At 38.7% G+C, this 26,176-nt stretch overlaps 1 protein-coding gene across 1 annotated transcript in view; it reads right to left on the bottom strand.

The window, feature by feature from the left end:
* lrp2b (low density lipoprotein receptor-related protein 2b) overlaps window positions 1-14,308 on the bottom strand; it is a gene marked incomplete at its 5' end in the record, with an annotated part of 62,971 nt that extends 48,663 nt beyond the window's left edge. The window contains 18 exons of the mRNA XM_044014486.1: window positions 324-454; window positions 566-691; window positions 1,897-2,089; window positions 2,917-3,126; window positions 3,854-3,994; window positions 4,082-4,284; window positions 5,919-6,125; window positions 7,120-7,343; window positions 7,441-7,610; window positions 7,776-7,904; window positions 8,840-8,956; window positions 10,702-10,845; window positions 10,938-11,054; window positions 11,644-11,760; window positions 12,428-12,538; window positions 13,577-13,693; window positions 13,902-14,024; window positions 14,155-14,308. Coding sequence (XP_043870421.1) covers window positions 324-454; window positions 566-691; window positions 1,897-2,089; window positions 2,917-3,126; window positions 3,854-3,994; window positions 4,082-4,284; window positions 5,919-6,125; window positions 7,120-7,343; window positions 7,441-7,610; window positions 7,776-7,904; window positions 8,840-8,956; window positions 10,702-10,845; window positions 10,938-11,054; window positions 11,644-11,760; window positions 12,428-12,538; window positions 13,577-13,693; window positions 13,902-14,024; window positions 14,155-14,308 — 2,734 coding nt within the window. The remainder of the gene's footprint in view (window positions 1-323; window positions 455-565; window positions 692-1,896; window positions 2,090-2,916; window positions 3,127-3,853; window positions 3,995-4,081; window positions 4,285-5,918; window positions 6,126-7,119; window positions 7,344-7,440; window positions 7,611-7,775; window positions 7,905-8,839; window positions 8,957-10,701; window positions 10,846-10,937; window positions 11,055-11,643; window positions 11,761-12,427; window positions 12,539-13,576; window positions 13,694-13,901; window positions 14,025-14,154) is intronic.
* Between the last annotated feature and the right edge of the window lie 11,868 nt (window positions 14,309-26,176).

Here is a 26,176-nt window from a genome sequence, read left to right as displayed (position 1 = left end):
CACACAGAGCAGCTGGACGAGTAAAATAATAGCATAATAACCTATAAACAACAACAACTCCAATGTTTTCTCTCATAATTGTGAAAAACCTTACAGCTCACAGTGGATCTACAAAGATACAAAACGCGTAGTCATTTAGTCAGACACTCAAGTGATCTAGAAGAGTGTGAGCGTTTATTTCTCTCAACACATATTTACCCCACTTCACAGTGACTAATGCTAACTCTGCCCATACACCGGCTTCCCTCTCTCTTCACACACACACATACACAACAGTAGTTGTCTTTGTTCCAATGAATAAGTGTGAGACTTAAGAACCTCACCTGAATATATTGTCAAGGAATACGGCTGCGTGATCTGGCCGATGTGAGTGAACGTCTCTCTGCCATGGCCTTGAATGCTAATGTGGCCAATCTGGTCCAAGAGAGAATCCACCCAGTACAATCTGTCCAACCTGTTGAAGACCAATCACAAGTAATCCATGAGTGGATTTAAAGGGATAGTCCGCACACAATACATGACACCGTTAAATCCCCCAAAACTCGACTCCTGTAACTGGGCTTACATGTAGTCCACACAGAGCCCATATGGCCACCCCAGTGTTGTGTTGACCAGAGGAACAGCATTGCTCCCATCAGTGAAGCCTCTCATGATGACTGCTGGCCGGTACCAGTCCGACCAGAACAAGTAGCTGTCAAAAAAAAAAGTATAATTCAAAATGAATTTGATGGATTAGAATGTACATTTTTGGCCTGGGTGTATTTAATTTGCTTTTACTGTTGATTCTCAGATTTCTCAAGATTTCTTGTATTTAATTTGCCTTTTTCAAGGCAGCCATTTTGACATTACATTGATGGCAAAGCACAAGTGTAACTAGGACTGCACGCAGTCATTGCCGGGGGCTCGCGCCCGATGCCTCAGCATTCTGCCCTCTCGGCAAAACCTTTTGACAAGTTTGAAAAATGTGCCCATTTTTGGGGAGTGCAGCAGTTCCAAAACCTTTTCGCCTTTGATGTGTCAAATTCATGAATTAGTTCATTAATAGTCACCGGACCTCAGGAACTTGGACTCTCTCACACTCTTCAAATCAAAACTAAAAACTCACCAATTCCGAACTGCCTACCACACTTAACTATCTACATTGTCTTTTCTTATCTGTTTCTTAGTTTTTATTTATTTATGTATTGTACGGTGTCCTCGAGTGCCCGGAGAGGCGCCTCCAAATAAAATGTATTATTAAAAAGGCAGACTTCCTGTTGAGTTGAGGCCATGGTTATGGTCAACTTTTTTGTTCGTCTTGGTCTGTAACATCTTCCCACCAAATTTCAGGAAATTCAGTGGAACTCAATGTATGCCTCTTCACCTTAGGAGGCGCTATAGAGCCCTTGAGCAACACACAGGCCTTTAAAAATGACCGGAAAGCCACGGAGTTAATGATAATCTGAAGGATAACAACAGGATTCCTCGCAGTCATTGCGGCTCCTAATAAATAAATGAGTGATGCTGGTCTTTGAAACAAGGGAACCTTATTTCAGGCTATTATTTATACATAAATTCTTACATAAATAATTATGTAAAACTGAAATGCTATAAAAGTGTTATTATTGACAGCATATATATGTACAAATGAAAATGTTCTATATCACTAAGCAAATACAACACAATGACCAGCTATTTGTCAAAAAACCCACAACCATCAATCAACAACTTCCTGTTAGAACATTTTGTATACGAGCAAGACAAAGAGACACATCATAGAGTTATGATAGCATAGATTTTTACTAGGTGAGCATGTTGTTAAACTACTACAATCAGTTTTGCCTGGTTGTAAACTAGTGAAGTTGCTGTACTGTGTATTTCCCTAGCTGACTCACTACCTGATCGATTTTCACTCACCCGGCACTCGGATGCACTGCAATTCCTTTTGGATTTCTCAGTCCAGTCACAATGTCTCGTCTGGATTTGTCTGGGACTCTAAAGGCCGCCACCACCTTGTATGTGCTCGTGGTCCAAAACAAGACTTTGGACGTCCAGTCGTAAGCCATGGCATCGATTGCTCCCACTCTGTAGCCCGTCACAATCTGTTGGACTGTGCGTTGCATGCAAACAATTAGTGCAACGAAATGTGACAAAGAGGATTCAGGTGATTTTTGAACTGTGGCCAGTGTCTGAAGTGGGGAAAATAAGCATTAGTAGTCCCCTTAACCAAAGCAGGTGTGTGATACTAAATCATTAAGCACAAAATTATGAAAAATGTCAATAAATAAAAGATACCAGTGGATGTTAGTGATGTTCACAAGGTCTATTTAAATATTTAGTCCATATTAAAATAACAAAATCTAATCTAATGATGATTAAAACACACATGTCAAGAAATCAGTGAATATATAAAAAACTAAAATAAAATAGACACTAGAAACAAACATTGAATCTCTCATGAGAACATGTGAATGTCTGGGAAATGATTATTCTGACTGGACAGATAAGACAGATAAACAGTATACGCCAATACTCAAAATAGTACCATTAAGAAGTTCCAACGGCCCACTTCAAGCACTGACTGTGGCTGTATGAGGTAATGTGACATTTGAAAAATTTGTGTCACTTCTAAATCTGAAATCTGAAAGAAGGACTGCATACAACAAATAAAAAAAATATATATTTTAACTTACTGATAGAGGCAGTAAAGGATTTTCTCTGTAACCTTTGGTGTGGGAGGAGAGCAGGTTACAAAGTGACACACTTCAGTTTCTAATCTAAAAGAAAAAGCTATTTAAACTATTCTTAATAGATTTTATTTGGTGAGTCTTTGGTTTATTGGCTTTTTCTGGTGTCCAGCATGAATTTAGGTTTTTAGGTTATTAATATTAACCTAAATGTACCAATTGGTGACGGAGTTTCTTCACACAAACTCACCAGTGCCATTCAGGTTTGACTTATAGATGAGGCCTCTCGATCTGTCATTGTAGAAAATGGCCTCCTCGTTGCCGTCGAACTCCACAGCGGAGCCAGAGAAGGAGGTCGCGAGGCCTGTGAGGGGCAGAGTGATGTCTTCCTGCAGGGACACGTTCAGCGGGATCCCCCGCACGGCGAGAGTGGTGGCCAGCAACAAGTAGCTCTTCACCTCTGTTCAAGGAGGGAGATGCAGCCTTTACTGGCAGCTCATCACACTCTCTGAACTGAATCATAAATCCTGCATGGTTAACGGTTTGTTGTTGAGATGTAAATAATAAAGAGGGAGCAGCCGTGGTTCAGCGGTGGAGACGATTGTCTTCCAATCAGAAGGTAAGGAGTTCAACCCCCAGCTCCTCTCGTCTGCATGCAGGTGATTCACTTAGTCTGTATTTATGTGATGTTCTTTTTCTTTTTTTTGTCTTAAAGATCATTCAAAGCACTTTACATAACAACTGGGCGACTTTGGGGCAACAGCAGATCAGTGGTAGAGTGAATTGTCTTTCAACTAGATGGTTGAGGGTTTGATTCCCGGCTTTATAGTTGACATCAAAACAAGCACTTTTACTTTCCAAATATGTGAACTATCATCATGAATATCCTTATTGGAGGAAAAGTTATTGTTTTTCCCCATTTCTTTCCTCTAGACCAGCCCTCTCTTGACCAGACTGGACGCTTAACCCCTATCATGTCGAAAAAATGTCATTGAGGGACAGCAACTGCAACATTGTACTTGTAAAGTAAGTCGACTACAAACCAGTCGGAGAACGCAGAGCCCTCCAAAGGTTTCAGAAATGAATTCCACTGCTCAGAAAAGCTGTCGTTCAGCAGTTTGACATGATAAATGTCCTGATTTTACAATACTGTTTAAATATTGTATATACTATTCTGGACAACTCACTAAAGCAGGTGCGGCGGTCACTCTGCAGGTCGTAACCGTGGCGACACTTGCAGCGGAAGCCCAGGCCGTCGTTGTCGGTGCGGTGACTCAAGACACAAATGTGCTGGCAGCCGCCATTGTGTCTCCCGCAGGGGTTCAACACTGTAAGACAGGACACTTTCAGATGAGACCCACAGACGTCAAAGTGTTGAACAAGACTGACGGACGATTGCAGGTCCACTTCCTTACCAATAGGCTGAAGGACAGGATGAGAGACGACCACGTGACCCGGTTGCTTTGTGGTTCTGTAGAGGAGTGCTGAGCTGCTGCCGTTGAACCTGTTGGCTCTGATGACTCCCATCTTGGTCCAGTCAGTGAAGAACACGTGGTTCTCAAACACGGCGATTCCAAAAGGATGTGGGGACTGGGTGGCGCCATTGAGGACCATTTTCCTGGGAATCGAGGAGAACATGGCGATGATGATGATAAAATGAAACTGGTATCACTATATTTTGATAGTCCATCGTTGACTCCCTACTAGAATTCAGTGTCGTGTCAACAGATAATCAGAAGACACCGATTTATATCTACTGTTCTCAACTGTTTTTCACTTTATTTAGACGTCACATTTACATGCCCAAGTGAAGTATCCCTACTAATAGTCTCGATTTGATTGTCAAGTATAGGATAGTAAACATTATTGTCAACTGACAACTTTCAGTTCACAGAGTAATCAGCAGTTCATGCCGTTTGCAGTCAGTCAACGTCAATGCAGAGACACATTGATCGGCCGACTTTTTTCATTTCGAGCAAATGGAGCAAATGATTTGAAAACTCTCTGCACTATTCGTGCTGCGCGACCTGGCCAACAACTTGTATCTGACTTACACATCATCGTGTGATCGCAGCACTGTAAAAATAGCATCTGTAGGCACTTTTGTATAGGGTTTGAAACACTTGAAGTGCAACTTGTTGTCTACTGATCAGAGCTGTAACCGGGCCTTAAAGGTTAGGCCCGACAAGGCCCGAGCCTGCATGCATACAGCTCTTTTGCCTTCTGTCAAGAATGAGTCATTTATACATTTACATAGGCCACAAAAAATAAAATAAGTCCTCTGTTAACATCTTAGCACTCTAAATAGGCCTTGGAGGAGGAGTGGGTTGGACTCTGGAGAGCTCTGGGTCTCGACTCTCCACATGTGGTGCACCTGCAGCCATGGCTTGCAGAAGAGTGCGAGCATGAGAATGTACGGCATTCCTGTCTGAGTGTGACAACATTCTCACCTGGTTGAATTTTGGCCAGAGGAATGTTGCGATCTCGTGCCGTTTACACACCACAGCTTGCTGAGGGGAGTCCAGGGTTCCCGCTGTGCTTCATAGAGCCTGGTGTGTGCGGTGCCTCCTCCGCATCCACGTTCGCATCTTTCTCGCGCTAATCGTAACACATCAGCTGAGCGCTCATTTACAGCAAGCCCGAATCCGAGTAAAATGATAGAGATGAAGCCGGAACCCGACCGAATCTGTCGGGTCCCGTCGGGTTCGGGCAAAGATCAGCTCTACTACTGATTATCTGTTGACGTGATACTAAAATACTGTTGATTACTAATAGAATAGAATAGAATAGAATAGATAGAATAGAATATACTTTATTAATCCCTTGCGGGAAATTCTTTCGTCACAGCGCTCCAGTGTACAAAGGTAACGAATGTTATAGCAGCAGTTTTTTACAAAGTTAAAAACTATAAAAATAAGTACGAATAGAACTAAGAATAAAATTACACAGTTAAAGAATACAAATAAAATAAGAATAAATTTACAAGTTAAAAATTTCAAGAATATACCTCAAAACTTGCACCTCCCCCTCCCGCCCATATTAACAATATAAGCAGAGGAAATATAAGCCTATTTATCATACAGAAGAATTGTACAGCTTAATGGCCGCAGGCAGGAATGATTTCCTGTGGCGCTCTGTGGTGCAGCGTGGTGGAATGAGTAATAGAGAATCACTATCAAGACAAAGTGTTACCTTGAAACCTTTGACAACAACATTTTGAGTGAAAAAAAAAACAAAAAAAAAATACTTTACCTTTCCAAACCGTTGTAGGTGACAGTCTCCACGGTGTCAAAGTGGCTGTCAGACCAGTAAACCCTCTGCGTGACAATATCAACGGTAATTCCTGTCGGAGTGCCGAGTCCCTTCTTCACCAGCTCGAGGCGATTGCTGCCGTCCATGAAGGCGCGTTCAAGCTTCATCTGCTCACTGGAGAAGCCCTTGTCTGTGAAGAACATGTAGCTGCAAACAAAAGGATATTAAATGATATATACTGTATGACACTGTATGTCAAGACAAGGTAAAATGTCTTTTTCTTTAGGTGTCATTTAAAGAAGCTAAAAGTGCTCAGAATGCACACACCTGTCAGATCAATACTAACAATACTACTACTACTATTTACTAACAATATTATTATTATTATGAAGAATAATAATGTTGATTCTTAGATGACTTATCAGAGGAAGATACAAGTACACAACAGAGCAAAAACAAAGTCCCAGAGAGAATAAAAAAACCAGACAAAAATCTTACAAGAACAGTCGATAAAACAAACTGACAAGTAAAATTGGAACAGTCGTTTTGATATGACACTGGTTGTTTCACTCCCTTGTGCATCTTGTTTTACTTTGTAGTTTAGCAACACTTTAGGAAATGAATAATAGTCATTTTGCTACCAACAGTGACATAATTACTTACATACACACTATTATATAATATAAAACAACTAAACTTAATGCAAAAAGTAAGGCCCTTCCCTTCTCTCCACTCCCAAACTCAGGAGGTATTCTGTTGGTGACCAGTATGAGGAGGAGGTGCCAGGCTATTGTGGCTGTGTATGGTTCTCCCACATGCTACTGAGGCTCCCGTTTGTTCAACGAATACATTCTTAAATTGCCAGTATACCGATTTAATTTTTTCAAACCACTTTACAGCACACACACACACAGATTTATTTTCTATCTTTTCTTTAATCTAAAATTCTAACATAGACATACAACCAACTTTTCAGTCATGTAATGTCTGTTAAAAGAAATGGAACAGGTTAATAGATAAATTATTCAGCTGGCCCCAATTTAATGAGAAATAAACAGGCTTTCCAAAGATTTATTGCAAAGAAGCATTGTTACAACAAAGAAATAAAGAAGTTTACAACATTAAAATAAAACCAGACATTGTCAACAGGTCCATGTCACCTAATGTTTTAAGCAGATTCCATGTACGCATTTAAACTCACCCAACTGTTGGGTCCAGGGCAAGACCATGAGGTGTCTCCAGGTTTTCGGCCACCAGCGTGACCCGGTTCCCTCCATCGAAGTCACACATGTCGATACGCTCCACCATGGCCTCTAAGACATACAGTTTGAAGTTGATCCAGTCCACAGCCAGGTTCTGGACATTGTGGACTGCAGCAGTCAGAATCTCCTTAATGTTGCCCCCATTATAGTCCGCTGAATATACCTGGTAAAAGACGGGGGTAAAAAAGGGTTGGGATAAAAGGCTTTTCCTCTTAAACTCAAAGTACTGCCATGATGAAAACAACTTTAAATGACCTCACCTTTTTGGTGTACGTGTCACTCCAGAAGACGAGGTTACTGTGCGAGTGGTAGGCGACACCGACCGCATAACCTTTGCCCTGGGATGGCACCAATACTCGGACAAATCGCCCGTGTATGTCGGCCATTTCCACATCACCACCATTTGTAAAAATGAGTTGTGGCAATCCAGCTGGGAAAACACAAATGCTGCACCTTAGAAGTCGATTTTCAAAAACCCGGTAATATTCCTTATAAATATGCATACAATAAAAATAGAGAAGACCCATCTAAGTCAAAAGAAAAGTACAACATACCTATTGATTGTATTACTGTTAAATTCTACTGTGACTTGTACCTGACACGTTGGCTTTGCACAAGTGGCCCTGCTGCAAGAAGTATCCATCAGCACAGCTGCAGTGGTGTGTCCCAGGCCGATCTTCACACATCTGGTCACAGATCCCCCAGATCTGACAGTCATTATAGTCTGGACAGTATAAAAAAAAACAACAATTTGGAGTTGCTTTATGGTAGTAACTTTAGCTTCCTTGGATTCAATTAATCTGGGAAAGACCTCCTAACCATCGGGTTGAAGTGTGGCCCTGAAAAATATTGGTCTGACAACCCCGTTGCGTCACCAGGGCGGGGAGAGGCCCACGTAAATCGGGCGCCAGGGGTCGGCGACAATGTTTTAATTGACAGCAGAGCTGAAACGATTAATCGATTACTAAATGAATCGACAACTATTTTGATAATCGAATAATCGGTTTGAAGCTTTCTTCATGATTAAAAGAAGATTTCCGATTGTTTACGCTTCTTAAATGTGAATATTTTCTTAATTTCTTTGCTCTGGATAACAAAGAAATCAAAAAAAGTGAATCATTTTGGTTTGTGGACAAAACAAGACATTTTTTAAGGTTTTCTGAACATCAAACGATTAATCGAGAAAATAATCGTTAGTTGCAGCTCTAATTGACAGATTACGCGCACAATAAGCAGAAATGTCATGCATTTTGAACGTTTGACAAACCAGCCACTAACATTTACGACATTTTTCTTTTAACGAAAACTCACACACGTCTCGTCATGTGTTCGTCAACAAACGTCCGTGTTCATTTCGTCAACGCCTCGTAATCGTTGTGGACAAAAAAGAGGCGTCAACGAAATAAATTTGTCATGGTCATCGTTGACGAAAACAACACATACACATACCTTGTGGTCATGTGAACACAGTGGCACATGACCTTTACAGGCAGTTCAGGTCACATGGCAACATGAACAACAGGAAAAACAGACTCGGAAAATCCCTGATCTATAAATAAATATGCCTATAAATGAGAACATCAACAATAACAAAAAATAACATGGATATTCCTCAAGTTCCTTCAAAATCAGTGTATACCTACGTTATAGATCACTTACCTACACAGGAGCGACTGTCATTGGCTACAGTGAAGCCATCAGGGCAGTAGCAGGAACCTCCTTGAGGCGATGGGTGACAGTGGAACTCACAGCTCAAGGTGGAGCAGCGATCCAGGCCTGTGCGTGTGAATAATTAAACAGAGCGATGCGGTCGTAAAAAAAAAACCAAGGTCAGGACACTTGAGGTTTCTACCTGAGCAGCATTTGAGCCCCAGAGAGCGTCATTATGGGAAATCGTGACCAGCATTTACAGCCATCGTTAGCGGACAATTACCTGAACAATCATGACCATAAAGCAGGTGTGAGGGCAGAGATAAGGAAGGTAAAAGCGGGTGATCATGCGGCACTTTTAACTGCTGACTTCGGAGAAACACGAGTTTCATGCATTAAAGTGTGTCGATCTCTTGCTCCTACATACATTTAAAGCCTTTCAATGACCTGTTGTTGTTTTTTATTACTATCAGGAATAGAAACACAAGTGTGTCGTACTGAAATGTAGGTGAATTCATTTTTAATTTGGCAGGAATTGAAACTCAAACAAGTGAACAATCACCTGATTGTATGAATTGTGGTTGTTTATTTTTTTTATTACCCCATTGAAAAATACTTTTATATTTATATATAGTTTGGACCACCATGTTTTTACAGTAGCCCACAATGGACAAAATGAACATCTTTTGAGTTTTGATGCCAACTGGAGGCTACATAAATTGGCACGTCACCAATAATATACATGTGGCAACATTTCACACACTGTACCTTTGTGGAAAATGAAAAAAATAATGGTTTCTGAAAGCTAGAAGTTGCTGATTCACTGTTGTTGAATCAGCAACCTCTCAGCTTAAATATGTTTTATATTGCTCAATTTCAAATTGAACATTTTCTGGCCCTTTTATGGTTAAAATAAGCACAAAGTCCAGACAGACATTTTGAGGCTGAGGTGTTAAAGGGTGAAAAAGGCTGCTCAGGATGGAATTTTTGCGTTCCAATTATGGACACAAACAGAGTCGGGTCACATCCTGATTCATTGAATTCATAGAAAAGGATCAAGAATATTGCAACGTGCGATGATTCAACAACATACATTGAGTTCCTGCTATAAGGAACTTAAATCAAATTTTCTCTTCTTTTTTTTTTTCAATTAATTGTGAAATATATCACATATATTATGTTTACAGAAATAAAACAAATGCATGGCTATTATGGGGTTGTATCATCGTTTAATCCAGTGCCAGCCTAAGTATATAGCATTTCCTCATCTTACTTTTAATTTTATTTAGTTTTCAGACTAAAGTTCTTCATTTTGCTCTTAAACCATTCATTGGCTTTCATTGTAGTGTCGTTCTTTTTATTTTTACATTAATATTTAATGATGATGTAATATAATTATTTATCATAGTGTACTCTTTGTAGCTCGCTAGTAAAGTCACCATCACGATGAGAATAAATGCATCGTCTATCGTTTTATTTAGTTACTTCATATATATATATATATATATATATATATATATATATATATATATATATATATATATATATATATATATATATATATATACATATACATATATATACATACATATACATATACATATACACATACACATACAATACAGTATATGAACTAATTGTACTTGGTGGGTCAAACCAATAACCCAACCTTGCTGGATTATAATAACCTTTGGCTGGATTGGTTGATTTTTGACCTGGCAAGGGGTTACACCAAACTAACAAAATAACCCAAATAGGGAAAATATTCAGCCTATTTCTGACATCACTGCATGAGTCGTCATTATTTACATTATTGCAAATTCTCTGTTGTTTAGTCTAAATGTCATAATGTGTAGGTTTGTGTCACTTACTGCAGGTTTGCTGTGCGGTGGAGTTGGTCTCATCTGTTCCTCCAGGACAGTCGGGGCTGCCGTCACACACTTTGGTCACTGGTATACACGCTGTTGAGCTTGGACACCCCCACTCTCCAGGATAACAGTCTCGAGAGTTACTATCTAAAAACCGCGGAAACACACGGGATTATGGGTTACAAGACATTGTTTAAAATGTGATTTTCCTCGAAAAAAAGGGGAACACATTCTCTCACCGCATCCTTTCTCATCACTGAAGTCTCCACAGTCGTTGAACTTGTCGCACACCCAACGCTGAGGAATACAGCGGCCACTGGTGCACGTGAACTCACTACCGCTGCAGCTCTGGTACACTAAGGGATTAACAGACAGATTTGCCAGTTATCCAGGTTTAAGTTATTACCTGTCGTCACCACACCACAATCAAAACATTAAATGATTTGAGTAAACAGTGTTTTACAGCACTCAAGTATTTCTCATCAGACACTGAGCAAGTTTAAACTGAAATTGATTGGCCCCAGTGATAAGAATGGAACGGCCACCTCCTTCACAAATTAACTTTTCAGAAATTGAGCTGGTCTTAGTTGGACTAACATGCCTGGATAATGTGATTAGTCCAATTACTTCTGCGTGTATATGCTTAGTTGGACTGGAGTCAGACTTTGGCGTTCTGCGCATGAATCACATTTTCTTTGACCCGGAAGTAAACATAAAAGGAAACGATGTGTAAACTGCAGAAAGCTGTGGAGAAGACCCACTTCTGGACACGTATATGCAAACTCTGCAAATGTCCGATTGCCTGTCTTAGTCTGACTAAGGCCTTAGCTCGATTAAACAGTGCATTTAAACGTACTGAATGGTGAAGTGGTATTTGCACCACTAGTGTGTCCCTAATTCTTAGAGAAATAAACGTGCTTTTGTTAAACGTCCTGTCCTCCTTACCACAGCCTTGTTCATCGCTGTTGTCGCCACAGTCGTCCCAGTGGTCACACACAAAGGATGTTGGGATACAGTAGCCGTTTGCACACTGATATTGGTGGATGGGACAATGCTGGGTCGCTGTCAATGAAACAGAGTGACGACATTAATAACCCATGAGAAGATCAGTTGAGGGAGCATGAGGAAGCTAAATGAATAATAAATAGCCTATTCTTAAAATGAAAGGGATTTCTGGACATCGACAACTATTTTGATAATCGGTTCGAAGCTTTCTCATGGTTAAAACAAGCTTTCCGATTGTTTAAGCTTCTTAAACGCGTGTATTTTTTTCATTTATTTGCTCTGGACAACTAAGAAATCAGTAAAAGTTGATCATTTTGGTTTGTGGTTTTCTGATATTTCATGGAACAAAAGATTTGAAAAAAGAGAAAATAATCGACAGATGAATCGATTATGAAAATAATTGTTGTTTGCAGCTCTACTACCCATACATTTATAAAGTCAAATTGAAGGGATTCATCTTTTACACTTTACAGAAAGGGTCCCAAGGAGCATTAATAAAGGCTTTATAATGGTTAATAAATGCTTAATTATAGTGAAGTAAAACTTGTACTGTACATACATACATTAATGTGGGACTGTATGGTAAGTAACACTTTACTCTAGTACTCTAGTATGGGGCTGGTTATTTTGGTACTATTCCTAAAGGAAACACAAAAAAATACAAACGGTACTGTCCCAAACTGAACTCAGAAGTCACACCAAATAATAGGAGCGATCTACTCACTGCAGTTGAATTCATCAGAGCCGTCTCTGCAGTCCTGTAGCCCGTTGCAGTGCTGGGAGTTGTTATAACAGGCGCCGTTAGCGCATGTCTTCTGAGTGCACTGAGGATAGTCTGTGCATAAACGCATGGAAAAAAGACTTCAATGAAAGGTTATCGCTCACCATAAAATCCCACAATATTCTAAATGTGATCATGATCATGTTGGTGCTCTACAGCAGTTTTTCCTCAGCATTTTAAAAGGGGAAACATCTTTTTTTAAAGATAAAAATCCATCTTAATCCAAGTTTCTTAACCCAACCTAAGATGAAAAATCCATCTTTTCTTACGGTTTCCTGACTTTTCCTTCATATAGCCATTTCCAAAAGATACGGTATGTTTTCTTTAAAACTTGACCAGAAGTCTCATACGAAAACAACCACCCACGTGAAAATAAAATGTCAAGAATAATCAGTAGTAAATACACATATCTCTATAAATCTACAATGCAACACACAATCCAATCTACAAAAATAATACAATGTCTATACATCCATGCAGATGTCCACATAAAATGTGCCTATACAACACGATATATATATATATATATATATATACACATATACATATACATATATACATACACACATATACAACACGATATATATACATACACACATATATACAGACACAGTACATACATACATAAAAGTCATAAAGAAAAATGTGTTTTCCATACAGTTCACATCTTTCATTTTCTGTACCAATTGTTCACTGTAATCAACTTATTATGTGCCATTGGCACAACAACGCATAGCACATGACTTTCTGCACTTTTAATTTACACATAAAAAGATCTTTAGGATAATTCTGGTGAAAAAAAGGAAGTAACAAATGTATTTTAAAAGAAAATTTCACCCCAAAATCTTAGCAAAACTGGGCTCACTGGAATCTGACGATAGATGTCCTACCTAACCGCTCGCTGATATTTTTAGGATGTATATTTTGACAGTTTATCATTTGGCTCTTTTATATGAATATATTTATATGCCTGTCATTTTGTAGACATGGCATTGTATAAACACAGTCCACTGTAAAAGAGATGTTTAATCTCATTGAGGCTTTCTTGGTTAAATAACAACTACCATAGAGAGAAGAGATAAACATTCTTACTGCAGTTGTTCTCATCGGAGTTGTCCACACAGTCCTTCACTCTGTCACATCTGTATTTGCTGGGGATGCACTGACCCTCGTGGCACGTGAACTGGTCTGAGCTGCACGTCCGTCCACCTGCATCAGGGGAAACGTCAGCGGGTTTTGCAATTTCAAACCTTCTTGGGTCAGTATGTTCCTGCTTTCAGAAACTGACCTCTCAACTTGGATATTCCAACTTTCGACTCAAACTAGAACACACCATGACTCCATTCATTTTGCTATGTATTATTATTTTGGTCGTTTTTGGGAGACGTAGGAAGGTCGTCACATCACGCTGACTTACCACAGGCTCTTTCTTCATCTGAGCCATCAACGCAATCTTTCTCACCGTCGCAGACAAACCCCAATGAAATGCATTCGCCGCTTGTCACACACTTGAATTCTTGTGAGGTGCATGTTGGAGTTGCTGCAGAAAAAGAACAATGGAAGTGTTTATAGGGGTTTTTTTGGGGGGGGGAGTTGATATATTGACGAGTAAAATCAAAATCACAGGTTGGCTTTGGTGTGTTAGCATGTGTTCTACCGATGACACTCACGACAGTTTAGTTCATCCGAGTCGTCCGTGCAGTCTTTAGTTCCATCGCACCTCCAGGCTATGTCTATACACTGTCCACTGGTGCACTGGAACTCAGCACTTCCACAGCTCCCTGCACAAAACACAAACAGAGGGGCAACAAAGTAGATTAAGCAATCATTTCAAAGTCAGACAGATCTGCTGTTTTGAATTTTTAGCCTAAAAAAAACTTCGTTTTTCCATCCACATGTATATTTTACAGGTTTAGTTTAGCGCAGACAAAATGCAGATCGTTGTTAGGGTTTGAACAAGTGAGAGCTCAAAACACAAGTAAAAAAAACACAAAATGAAAAACAAAACTGGCCTGATCATCAAATAAACCAACAAAAGAGACAAAGAATACATACAAGAGGTACAGGATGGGGCTGACAATCACAATGGAGGGAAAACACAAGTCTACTATAGTGTCTGCCCCAGAAAGAATCACACAGCTAACTTATATTTGAATATTCTGTTATAAGGCTGGGAAGATATGTAGTACGATGAAAAGGCAATCCATCATTCTGACATGAACCAAGGGAGTTGAGTTGAAAGCCATCACATTCACATACATGAAATTAATTCAAATCCAAATAAAGCCTAAAAGAGGGTTAACGACGGGGATCCTTAGATCTGAGCTGAGAGAACCCAGGTGTTTCCTGTTTTCTGGAGTATGGGAGAGCCGACAAACATGTTGCTATTGTCAAATTTGTTGTCATGCATTGGAAATGTATGTACAAAAGGTAAAAAGAACATGAGAACATCAGCCTAGCATGTGAAGACTGGGAGAGACAGACTATAAGGATCTTAGGTGGCAGCAATCACTTAAGGGTGTCGGGCCAGGACACTGTTGTACTGTTCTGATGAGTGCATTAATAAGAGGCAGAGTCCTTTAATACAGTTCAAGCTGTTTATCGAAATTTGTGTGAGGGTGTGTGGTTGCTGCACTACAAGCACAACACAATACTGACTGATTAGAAAATAAAGCACATAGACATAGAAATACACTGAGCTATCCCGATAACAACAGAAATACAGCTACATATAAACGACAGGGATTAGCAATGCAGATTAGCAATACAGCAACATAAACTTCTCAAGTTATTGCTAGTTAGCAGCTAGCTCCACGTCGCTCATTAGTGACTAATTACCCATCACACCACGTAACTGATGGAAAAAAACAACTGCCAGGTCATCAAACAGACCCATGGACAAACCCAAACACCAACGAAGCGCAACACACAAGCAAAACATTGCAACTCACGGCTTCATGGACTCACGCCACAGAGATCCAGCAGACCACCAGCAGAAGACTTCCAGACTTCCAGCAGAAGCACGTCAACGGTGTGTTCAAGGACCCCAATAAGGTGGGAATTCCCATGTGCGGTGATTAGAGAAGCATGCAGAGACGTATGATCTTTTGTACAATATTGACCATGTCAGACAGACTTTAAAATGTGTAGTTATGGGAAAACAGGGGCAGAGTTAAGCCCCAAGTCCGTCCCCCAATTGGGAGACTCTGAGAAAACTGAGAAAAATCGCGAGAAAACTGAACCCTGAGAGAATATATTGATGCTGGACATCAAATTAATTGTAAATGTCACAAACACAGCTCAAATAATAACTACATGAACTATTATATGTCAAACTTCATACGGAACCGCTGCATGAACCCACTCGCTGCATTTCTGGATCGACATACGAATGGAGTGGGTTCTGGAAAAAGTGTTGGAGCGTCAAAGCATCACGGAGATAAAACGAAAAGAATAAATACAACTGAAATCGGTTTGCCGAACGACAACTGTTTAAAATTGCTCTTACCTCTGATGTTTATCTGTCAAAAGTTGATTTTTCAGCGAAAACTCAGCCGGACTTCCTGTGTTACACTTAAAACATTCCGGGCGTCTCTAGCTGACGTAAGTCGCCCCCCATCCGGGTGTTCTGCTGCTTCTTATTGGCTAACACAGCTGTCAATCAAATTTTCGCAAAGATAGCGGCCTTCTATTGGCTGTAAGGAAGCCAATACAGGCCAGCAAAGAGAGACACAGCTCAATTGAGCCATCTGGTGTTGGTTTTTGGAATGGAACTTATAAAGAAGTATTTTATTGACCACTAATGGTGATATAAAAGTGAAATAAGTATAGAAAATACAAAGACAGATGTTGCTGTACTTTCTGTACTAAACCATCTCTAATTTTGTTCTGCTTCACTTGATCAAAGTCAAACTTTGCAAAGATATGATGTTCACATGTTATACTTTGACTTGATTGAAGAGCTGCTACTGCAGTCTGTTGATTTTTTTGGGGGCCATCTTCATTTACTTTTCACCAGTAACACATGTACTGATATTTACACATCTTAGTAAATCCCACAAGTGATCCATTTACTATTGTTGCACACTTCAATAAAGACGCAGTGTGGCTTCATTTACGTTCTTTACTGGACAGTCTGTATGTTTTCCATGTTGATTTGAACATATATACAGGTACATATCACTGGCTGTTACATTGGCACCATATCTATGGTTCAGTATAAACATATAAACACCCTCTATACCTATCCCAGTAACTTGGCTTAGCAGCTAACGTGGCTCATCATACACCATACAGCCATACTCATCATACAGTTAGCATTAGCTTTAGCATTAGCGTCAGCTTCAATGTTACATGGATAACTTACAACAAAACATAATTTAAGATGACAGGAATACTCGGCCAACTTCCACCTTTATAACTCTATGGTGTTACTCTTTTATATGTATATTTTACCCGTTTCCCTTCTGCGTACCTGAAAATACACATGGCAATACACATCGTTATATTTCTGTCCAGCCGGATGCAGGTTATACCCTGTGTGCGTCGGCTGTGTTTTCCCTTGACAGAGTTGCTCATTTGCCGGGATACTCCCTCTTGTGGCGTAAAGGCGCCACTACACCCCTGTATTGCCTAATTGCAGAAACTAGAGCACAGTGATTCTTTTAGATGAAACAGAAAATATTAATAACATGAAATATTAAATAACAAAAATATATGGGTATCCCTTTTTATAACAATCTGAACTTATTGTCCTCACACTATGACACCCAAAGTATTCAAATAGACCTTGTGGTTGCAGAGATATTTCATTATGTGTCCCATTATTTTCAAGCAGAGACCTACAAATTGGCTTAGGGCTTACTCTTTTTCATTGTTCACACAAGCCTTTCCCACACAATCAACTCATCATCTGTTGTTTTAAGAAGACGAAAGCCTGATTTAAACAACACTACAAAGTCGGAGGGAAGGAAAACTACAAAATAAAACAGAAAACAGAAAGTACTAAAAGTCCAAGAAAACATAAAGCACAACAGAAGGTTTCTTAAAACACTCCACTAGTGAAATTAAAGTGTATTTTACTCTTATCTTGACTAATAAGTTACTACGTTTATGACGGCTGTAGCATTAAAACCTCCAAACATGTGATTCTGGCCTTTAAAGGAGAGTTAATTCTTCACTGTGAATGGACGGTGCATCACTTGACCACACAGGATTTATGTCGGATTCAGCACATCGATGTGCACTTTGTATTGTTTTTAACGCGTCAGTAAAATTTAAGGGATTCTCATCAATGAGTTTGGACCCCATAAAAAATATTGTACAGATGTCTTCTTCTTTTTTTACAGCTACAAAAAAAAGTATTTAGTATTTGCACTGGCATTATTTCAGGATTTCCTTTAAAATCTATCTATCTATCTATCTATGTGCATTTCACACCATATATTTTATTATAAATGTACCAGCCACTATATTAGGTACACATGTTCAACTGCATATCAGCACAAATGTTTAATCTGCCAATCACATGGCAGCAACTCATTGGATTTAGTCATGGAGAAAAGGTGAAGGTGAGCTGCTGAAGTTCAAACCGTTTACAAACAGTAAAATGAGGACGAAAATGTAATTAATGTGACTTTCTATATTGGTTGTTGGTCTGATATAATAATCAAGTAACACAAATAATCACTTTTTACAATCAAGGTATGAAGAAAGATCAATTATCTCTGCACAATTTGAAGCAATACCTCTTTTGATGAGACATCAAAAACCTGTGTGCAGGTCATTTCAAAACCATAATGTAACACCTATTTTGCTCCACTAAAGAAATAAAGAGCTTATGAAATGACTCAGTTAAAACCCTGTTGCAAATTTTGATTGACATTTAAATTTGGTTTTATTTAAGATACACAATTCAGGGATTTTGTCCAGTATAGTTACACACAGCTCATCTCTAGGATATTCTATATTGGTATGTATATATATTTTTCTCTTTCTTATTTTGTACTTCAGCAACTGTGACACTTGAATTTGATCTCAGTCTCAGTTTTAAGATTGTTTTTGGACAATTTACATTTGTCCAAAACAACGAAAACCATGAGAAAACAGCCTATTCAATTTGCTGTTTTATAGACTTGCCCAATGTCCTGCTGGAGTACATCAGTTATAAAAATTATTAATTATTCTAATTAAAAAAATTGTAATTCTTCTTCTTTTAACAGGCTGTTTATAGATTAAATGTATTGCAATTGGGATTAGGGGTAAACACTTACCTTGAACGAATGTGCTTCCATGTGTCAGGAACAGAAGAGACAGAAGGTAAAGACCTTCAAAGGCCATATTTTAATTGTCAGGCTTCCTCTTCAGTTGTCTTATGTTCAGGTGCTACAGTGCACTTGTTTTAAATCTGCATCCCGACTCTTTACATCAGGAGACAGGAGGACGAAGGGACTGAAGATATATTTCCTGGAGCAGCGCAGCAGACTAACAGTGTGACATGAGCGTAACGCAGCTTTTTATGGCCGTCTCCTTTTACATAAACTTCATCTAAGATTAACTTTTACCTGTTGCTATGTTGTCGACGTCAGCAAGAAAAATGTGACTTCTCATTTTTGTGTAACAGCAAAATGGGAAGTCATTGAAAGATGTTATTGACACGTCATATGAAACAAAACATGACAGTTTATATACTGCAAACTTTATAATAACTGCAACTTAGAAGTTAAAAAAAATGCAAATATGGTAACCACACTTGGGAAGATCAATTAAAAAGTGGATGCCTATTAAATATAACAGTGGTCAAAGTTTTCCAAATCAAATTCAAAACATCTTAAGACACTTTTCTTACAATGATATTGAATGGCAACGATCATAACAGGAAGTATAAAATGCAGGATCAGTGCGGATTCTAAGGTGAGGAAATTATTATTTACCAAGTTGCATTATACACCAATATTAACTCACTCTTTTAAGATATTAATATAAAGTATATAATAAGCAATCATTGAGCAGCCCATAGTCAAGCGGAGAGAGAACTTGGTTTGAGACTGAAGGGTTGCCAGTTCCAGTGCTGGGGAACCCAAACCCTAAACCAGTAAGACAAAAAAAATAAAATTGACTGTAACATTTATATAATTTTTTGTCCTACATTTTAGCAGTAGGACATTCTTCATTATTACATAGTTCTGGTATATTATCTGTTAGATTGAAACCGCTGTCAAATGACTCCGTGTTTCTCAGCATAGCGGCGTGAAGATCTCATGTCGCCCGGTGACGCCCTTCTACTGCACAAAACAAGTGATTATTATGTTCTAGATGTTAAGATAGATGGAGGCACACACCACGACTACGACAGTGGGTTCATCTGGTGTCTCACGTCACATTAAAGTTCAAGTCCTGATACAGTCATTTGGCAATTCGTGGACAGAACAACAAAACAGTAGCATTACGGCTACACTGAGCAAAACCTTATTATCACATCACATAAGTGATGACTGGCAGCCGCTGCTTACATTTTTATTGTGTTTTTACAGTGTGTCGCCATGTGACTGTGACATTTCTTGATTGGTTTATTGCACCGGAAAGAGGAGGAGTCGTGCATCGCAGCAAAGTAGCTGCACACACTACTTTATAAAAGCTTTATCATTATCTTAATATTCAGACCAGTTCAGTTGTTTTAGGGTAAATGCAGTGATGTTTGACAAAAAACAAAGCTTCCATTAGTCATACTCTTTCATTTCATGTTTATATTGACATCTGAAGTTGATAAATGAAGGCATTATCGACCTTCCATCAGGTCGGTGTTAACCAGAAACCTGCATCCTTGTTTCGGCCGGATCAATCACTAGCTAACAGCTCACGATGCATTAGATGCGTCACATGTTTTTGTTTTTTTGTAAAGTTGTGTTTAAATTAAATTAAATTAAATTAAATTAAATTAAATTAAATTACTCATTTATGGATGCCCATATTGTTCAGCAACTCAAAAAGATCTTTGATTAGTTCCGGTTTCTGTCAAACATGTCTCAAGCACAAGCAACAAGAAGAACAGTTTTTACAGGACAGTATGTCTGTCTATCTCTTCTGTGCCTTTTTCTAAGTAAAAGCACTCTAGCCTTTTAGTTTCTTCCTATTGTAAAAAAACATGCACGACCAGCGTATACCCAGCTTCATACTGAAGAGTCCTTTCATTTAGTTGAGAAGCTTAGTCAAAAGTGTATATACATTATGTAAAACATAGCAGCAGTTCTGCAGCAGATGCACTCAACGTGTGAACAATGGAGGAGGTTTGGCTGTTTTCCGGGATAAGCACTTCTAAATACTGGGTAGGGGTAGTAGTGGTGGTGGTGGTGGTGGTGGTATGAGACCTAGATATACAGCATGTCTTGTAAAAGCACCAACAGTGTTTTTGTAATTACTCAGAATTCCTCTGGAGGAGGGGTCAACATAAGTTACAAACTGGAGCTTTAATGATTAGTGCCGAGCACGTAGTACGTGTGAAATTCCAAGGTGGCATTTCAAAGAATACATGCAAAATGCAGAGCTGTTTCTATGGCCGCTTGGGGCTCTAGGCAAAGACATTGGGGGCCCTCTTTGAACCATCACAGTCCCCCACCCCACCCCCCTTTAGGTGGTATCTTGACATTGCATTAATCTCTGTAGTTTACCTACAACCTGGTGTCATTGATGGGGGACTGTTGGGGGCCCTAGGCCTTGGCCTAGTTTGTCCACCCCATTGCTATGGCTCTGGTAAAATGCCCAGCGTATCTGAGAATACTTTCATTTGGAAACTTATTTTTCTCTGACATATTGTGGTTTGAATGTGAACGTCGTCTTTCTGTGATGCACAGTACATTTAAACCGTCATCTCGCCCCGATTCCTTTCTTTGTCCGCCACTTAAACGAATAAATCAAAAAAGAGAACCCCTCAGAAATAATATATACTCAATTTAATTCATCCAGCTGACCTCTGTACTAGCATTCTCTCCTCCAATCCACAGTGCTCTCGATCCCCTCCTACTGATGGAGCCACTTGTATTTGTCGGTCTAACGTGCAGGAATGTGTTTTTTGCCTTTCCAGGAGTAATCTTGCCCCGGAGAGATGTCTAAATTAGAATGCACCAACAGTGACCTATATTACCTCTGATTCAGCCTAAAGGCTGGAGGGCCTTTTTTACTGTTCCAATCTCGCCAATGGTATAACTGTCACATTGTGGTTGGCATGTAGGTCTCACTTTGCTTCCTTTTCTGCTCTGCAGCTTATGACTGTGTTCTCATGGTTGCATACAAAATGTGCTTATTTGGCTTACGATGATTAGCTTCACAGCTAATGCAACATGTTATTTATTTATTTTTTTTATCAATTTAATAGCAAATGTTATGTCTTGCGTTGTATGATCAACAATCAGAAAATATACAGTTATAGCAAGAAAACCAGGAAGCTTAGCATGAAATGCTTTTGTGGAAACAACTTCTTATCAGTATCTTTTAAAAGTTACAAAATATGTATTCAAATTGAAGAATACAACCAGCTTTTACTGTTGTTATTGTTATTGCTTTTGGATAAAGCTGGTCTAATTTTCCAACATTCCCAAATAGATGGTAGCTCGATGGAACACATGCAACAGCAGAACTACTCCTTACTGAATGTAATGTACTTGACAGTCCTGACTGTATTTTTGTGGAAATACACATTTATTTAGCTGTTGGGATTACCAAACAGAAATGTTTTTACTGGAACTATCATTTTCCATAATTCCAAGCACTCCTTTATTGTTGGAACAATGATGAAGAAGGTTCGATATCTGACATGTAGCACTGGCATATGTCACTTAGTAAATGGCACTTATTCAAACCTGCTTTAGATTAAGTGTTTTGCCATTCCCCTGTTCACACACACATTCACACACACATTCACACAGCACATCTATGTGCAACATTTCTTTCAGTCACACATCTATCACACCTATAAACTGGGGTCCAATGTCTTTGTCAGGGCCGCATCGATCACTATATAAATACAGTCCATTTCACACGGTGGAGACAAATGACCAATATGACCATTGCAATTTTGGTATAATAAGAGAATAATTCAACTTACAGCAATGCAAATCTTTTATGTGTATACATATATATATATATATATATATATATATATATATATATGTATGTATATGTATATATGTACATGTACATATATTTTTATATACATATATATGTACATATATTTATATATATATAATGAGCATGTTTGTTAACAATAATGACAGAAAATGCTTGATCACATCATAATCATAGCCAACACATGATGACTCAAAGTAGAGGGTAGTGCTTGAAATCTGGAAGAAAACAGCAACTGACATTTAGTGACCAAGCAATTCAAATGATTACTGAGCTTTAACAAACTTATGCAGATTTTTAGCCATGTAAGGATATCAGACTTGCTCACTGCTGCTTGTTTTGTCTGTGCTTCTCGTTCGCCTTTACTTCTCCTTACCTGCATCTTTTTGTCTCCTTATTCCTTTTTTTTTTCTTCACTTTTCCCCCTGCCTTCACCCCCAAGGATACCGACTGTAGTGGGGGTGTAGGACCTGGAGGACACTGATAAGGCCTTTCCTTTAAACCTGAGCTTCATAGGCTGAGTGTGCAGAGAGAGCAATGAAGCAGCGTGCACTGCACGTCCACAAACACAAGGTCACACCTGAAATCATGATGCTCAGCCAATAATTTGGCTCTTAGTATTTGGTCTGGAGGACAGTAGAATGAAATTGGAGTGCAACCTGAATGATTGGTATAAATGACACGTTACCGTCCTAATGGTTCTAAAATAAGAAAGGTGTTAGTTAAAAACCTCCTCATCGCTACCAATTTAGCCCAAAAGCAAAGCAGATAATCGATCTGTTCGTGGTGGTGGTGGGAGGGAAAGAAATGAAGCAGTGTTCTTAAGCCGTCAGCCGTCACACAGGTAATTTATTTTATCATGGCCATCTCTTTGCAGGTACTTCTGTAAGCTCTAAGCCATCCGCCACAACAGCTGTCATGGCTGTAATCTCCATGGTTGGAGATGGAGAGATACAATCTCCAAACTAGCTTTTGAATTTGCTCTCTACCTTGCAGGCTGGTAGGAGCAGCCTCTGTCTGTTTGCAGGGTAAATGTGTGAAATGAGTCACCCAGAAAATCATTATTTTATAGGGTTTTGGGTTGAATTTAGCTTTGGAAGATCATGAAATGCTTCAAATCAAATAAGAAATAGACATGGAAACACAGCCAAAAGATGCTCTCACACTAATTCTCAGTGATCAGTGTTACACAGATATTGCTCCTGTATCGCAGATGCACAGTCACCACCTCACAAAGGCAGTGTCGAGCAAATCCCACATCATCTCTCCCGCACATCGCAGTATCAACACGGAGACTTTGCTTGCCTCCCAGTGGTATAATTATTATTATTACCAAACTTGTGCAGCAGATTATGATAAGAATGCCGCGCATTTATTTGCCATCTCTCCTTTATAGCTGAACTTAATGATATTCTGTCAGACGGAGTGAAAAATTAACAGTTTATTACACCAACCAAGCTTCAGCACAGAGTGCAAACACCCCGCTAATGCCTGCAGTAATGGATATGAAAAAACATAAGCTCCAGCGGGGAGAGAAAACATACATTTGTGCTGATCGGGACTTGCTGAGCGGTATGTTGCTAGAAAAACATGGAGAAAACAATATGAATGTTTAATGCTTTTTTTTTTCTCCCTACCTAGAATGGACATGTGCATAAGATCCAGTGGCAACCTCACATTGTATGTGTATTTATATACAGTTTATTAAATGAGAAAGACAAATAAATAATTTGTTTGTAAGTTCTGTTAAAAGGTTTAAAAGGAATTGGAATACATTGAAATCTTGCATATCTTAATTTCCAAGCCGTTTTATGGAAAAGGAAAACTCTGTGTATGAAGCTAATTTGTGTTCATGTGCAAGATTAAATCCCCAAAAATCCCAAAGTCTAAAATTATATGAGAATGTAAATTTGTCAATAATTCCAAAACAGTAAATGTCTTGAACTGGCATTGGACATTAGCACAACAGTTAAATATACATTCACAGCCATTTGATCAGGTAAAATTAGCATTGGAATTGGAGGGAAAGGTGATTTAAGTGACTTTCAATGTGGCATGGTTGTTGCTATACGATGTCTGAGTATTTAATACACTACTAATCCACTGGGATTATCACACACAACCTTTTTTGTCCAAAAAAAGAGAACATGTCTCATGACCAGCAGTTTTCTAGGGCAGAAATGCCTTTTTGATGGCAGAGGTCCAAGCTAAATGGCCAGGCTTTGAAATCATAGAACAGTAACCGTAAGACTCCTGACCTCTCCTCTGTACCTAATAAAGTGGCCTGTGAGCATTTATTGATATGTCTTTGCATTGCACAAACACACATTGAGATACAACACATACATCACTGCTTCTTTCTGTTAAGTGATTTCCTCCAACTTTAATCATCTGAATTTTGATCCTGGTTACCTTTTTGCCCGTGTGTCTCGGCCTTAAATCAAACATTAGTGAGAGGAAAATTGAAAATGACCCACTAATGAATTGGCCACCATGTGTAAGAAGTGAAGTGTATTACTGTATATGAAGTGTTATTGCATTATGCACCATACAAAGTAACACTGGTAAAAATTAGATTTAAAGTGAATAGATTTGAACTTATTCAGCCTCTTGTGAAAACCCTCTGACAACCATCTGTTTGGCACCAAAAGTTTCCTCCAGCTTGGTGGCTTCAGACAGCTCATTTTCCCAGGGGCCACCGTTTCTCTGGCATAATTATTTTCTCCGACAGGTAACATTTTTCAAAATTCAGTCTTTCATTTGTGACAGATGTGATTCTTGGACATTTGACAGTTTTTTTCTCTCTGGCTTATTTCTTCAGTACAAACACTGGGAGATGTGAAAAAGTCGGATGTGAATATAATATATATATATATATATATATATATATATATGTATATATGTATATATATATATATATATATATATATATATATATATACATATATATATATAAACTAAATACATACATTTTTCATTAACATTTGTATATGCATTATGTTTTAAAATTAAGTTAATTTATCAAAAACTTTATCAAAGAAATGTCAGCCTTGCCTATTCAAAATAATGGATTCTAAAATTTGCAGTAAAATCTAAATATTCTGCTAAACAGTTGCATAATATCACAATTTATATATTGTGGTGGAGTCATAATTTAGCTTTTTAAAGTAGGCCCAAATAAAAGTTTGGGAAACACAGAGTAACAAAATGCTTTGGCACTGCATCTATGTCTCATTATACAAATAAATTGACCCATTTATGCTAAACAGACAGGACTGATGTTACCAATTTTAGGCAGTTCCCAGACATGTTTTAATGCCAGTGGAAATGTCCCCTATTGTCTTCTCTGTCTATAAAATACATGTCTGTATTTTACTGCAGGTTTTTATAGCTGTTTTATAGAAAATCCAATATTAAACAGTCAAGTAATTCCTTTGTGATACGAGGTCTTTTTATCAAGCCAGTAAACGCTGTAGGTGCTCAGGGTGGAGCATCACAGTAAGAACTGCATCTGCCCTCCACTGTGTATCAATGATTGTAGCCTCACTCTGACATCAGCCTGAATTAGCATTG

Source organism: Solea senegalensis, linkage group LG18 (genome assembly GCF_019176455.1).
Source record: "Solea senegalensis isolate Sse05_10M linkage group LG18, IFAPA_SoseM_1, whole genome shotgun sequence".
Lineage (NCBI taxonomy): Eukaryota > Metazoa > Chordata > Actinopteri > Pleuronectiformes > Soleidae > Solea > Solea senegalensis.
This window is presented reverse-complemented; position numbering and strand designations above follow the sequence as displayed.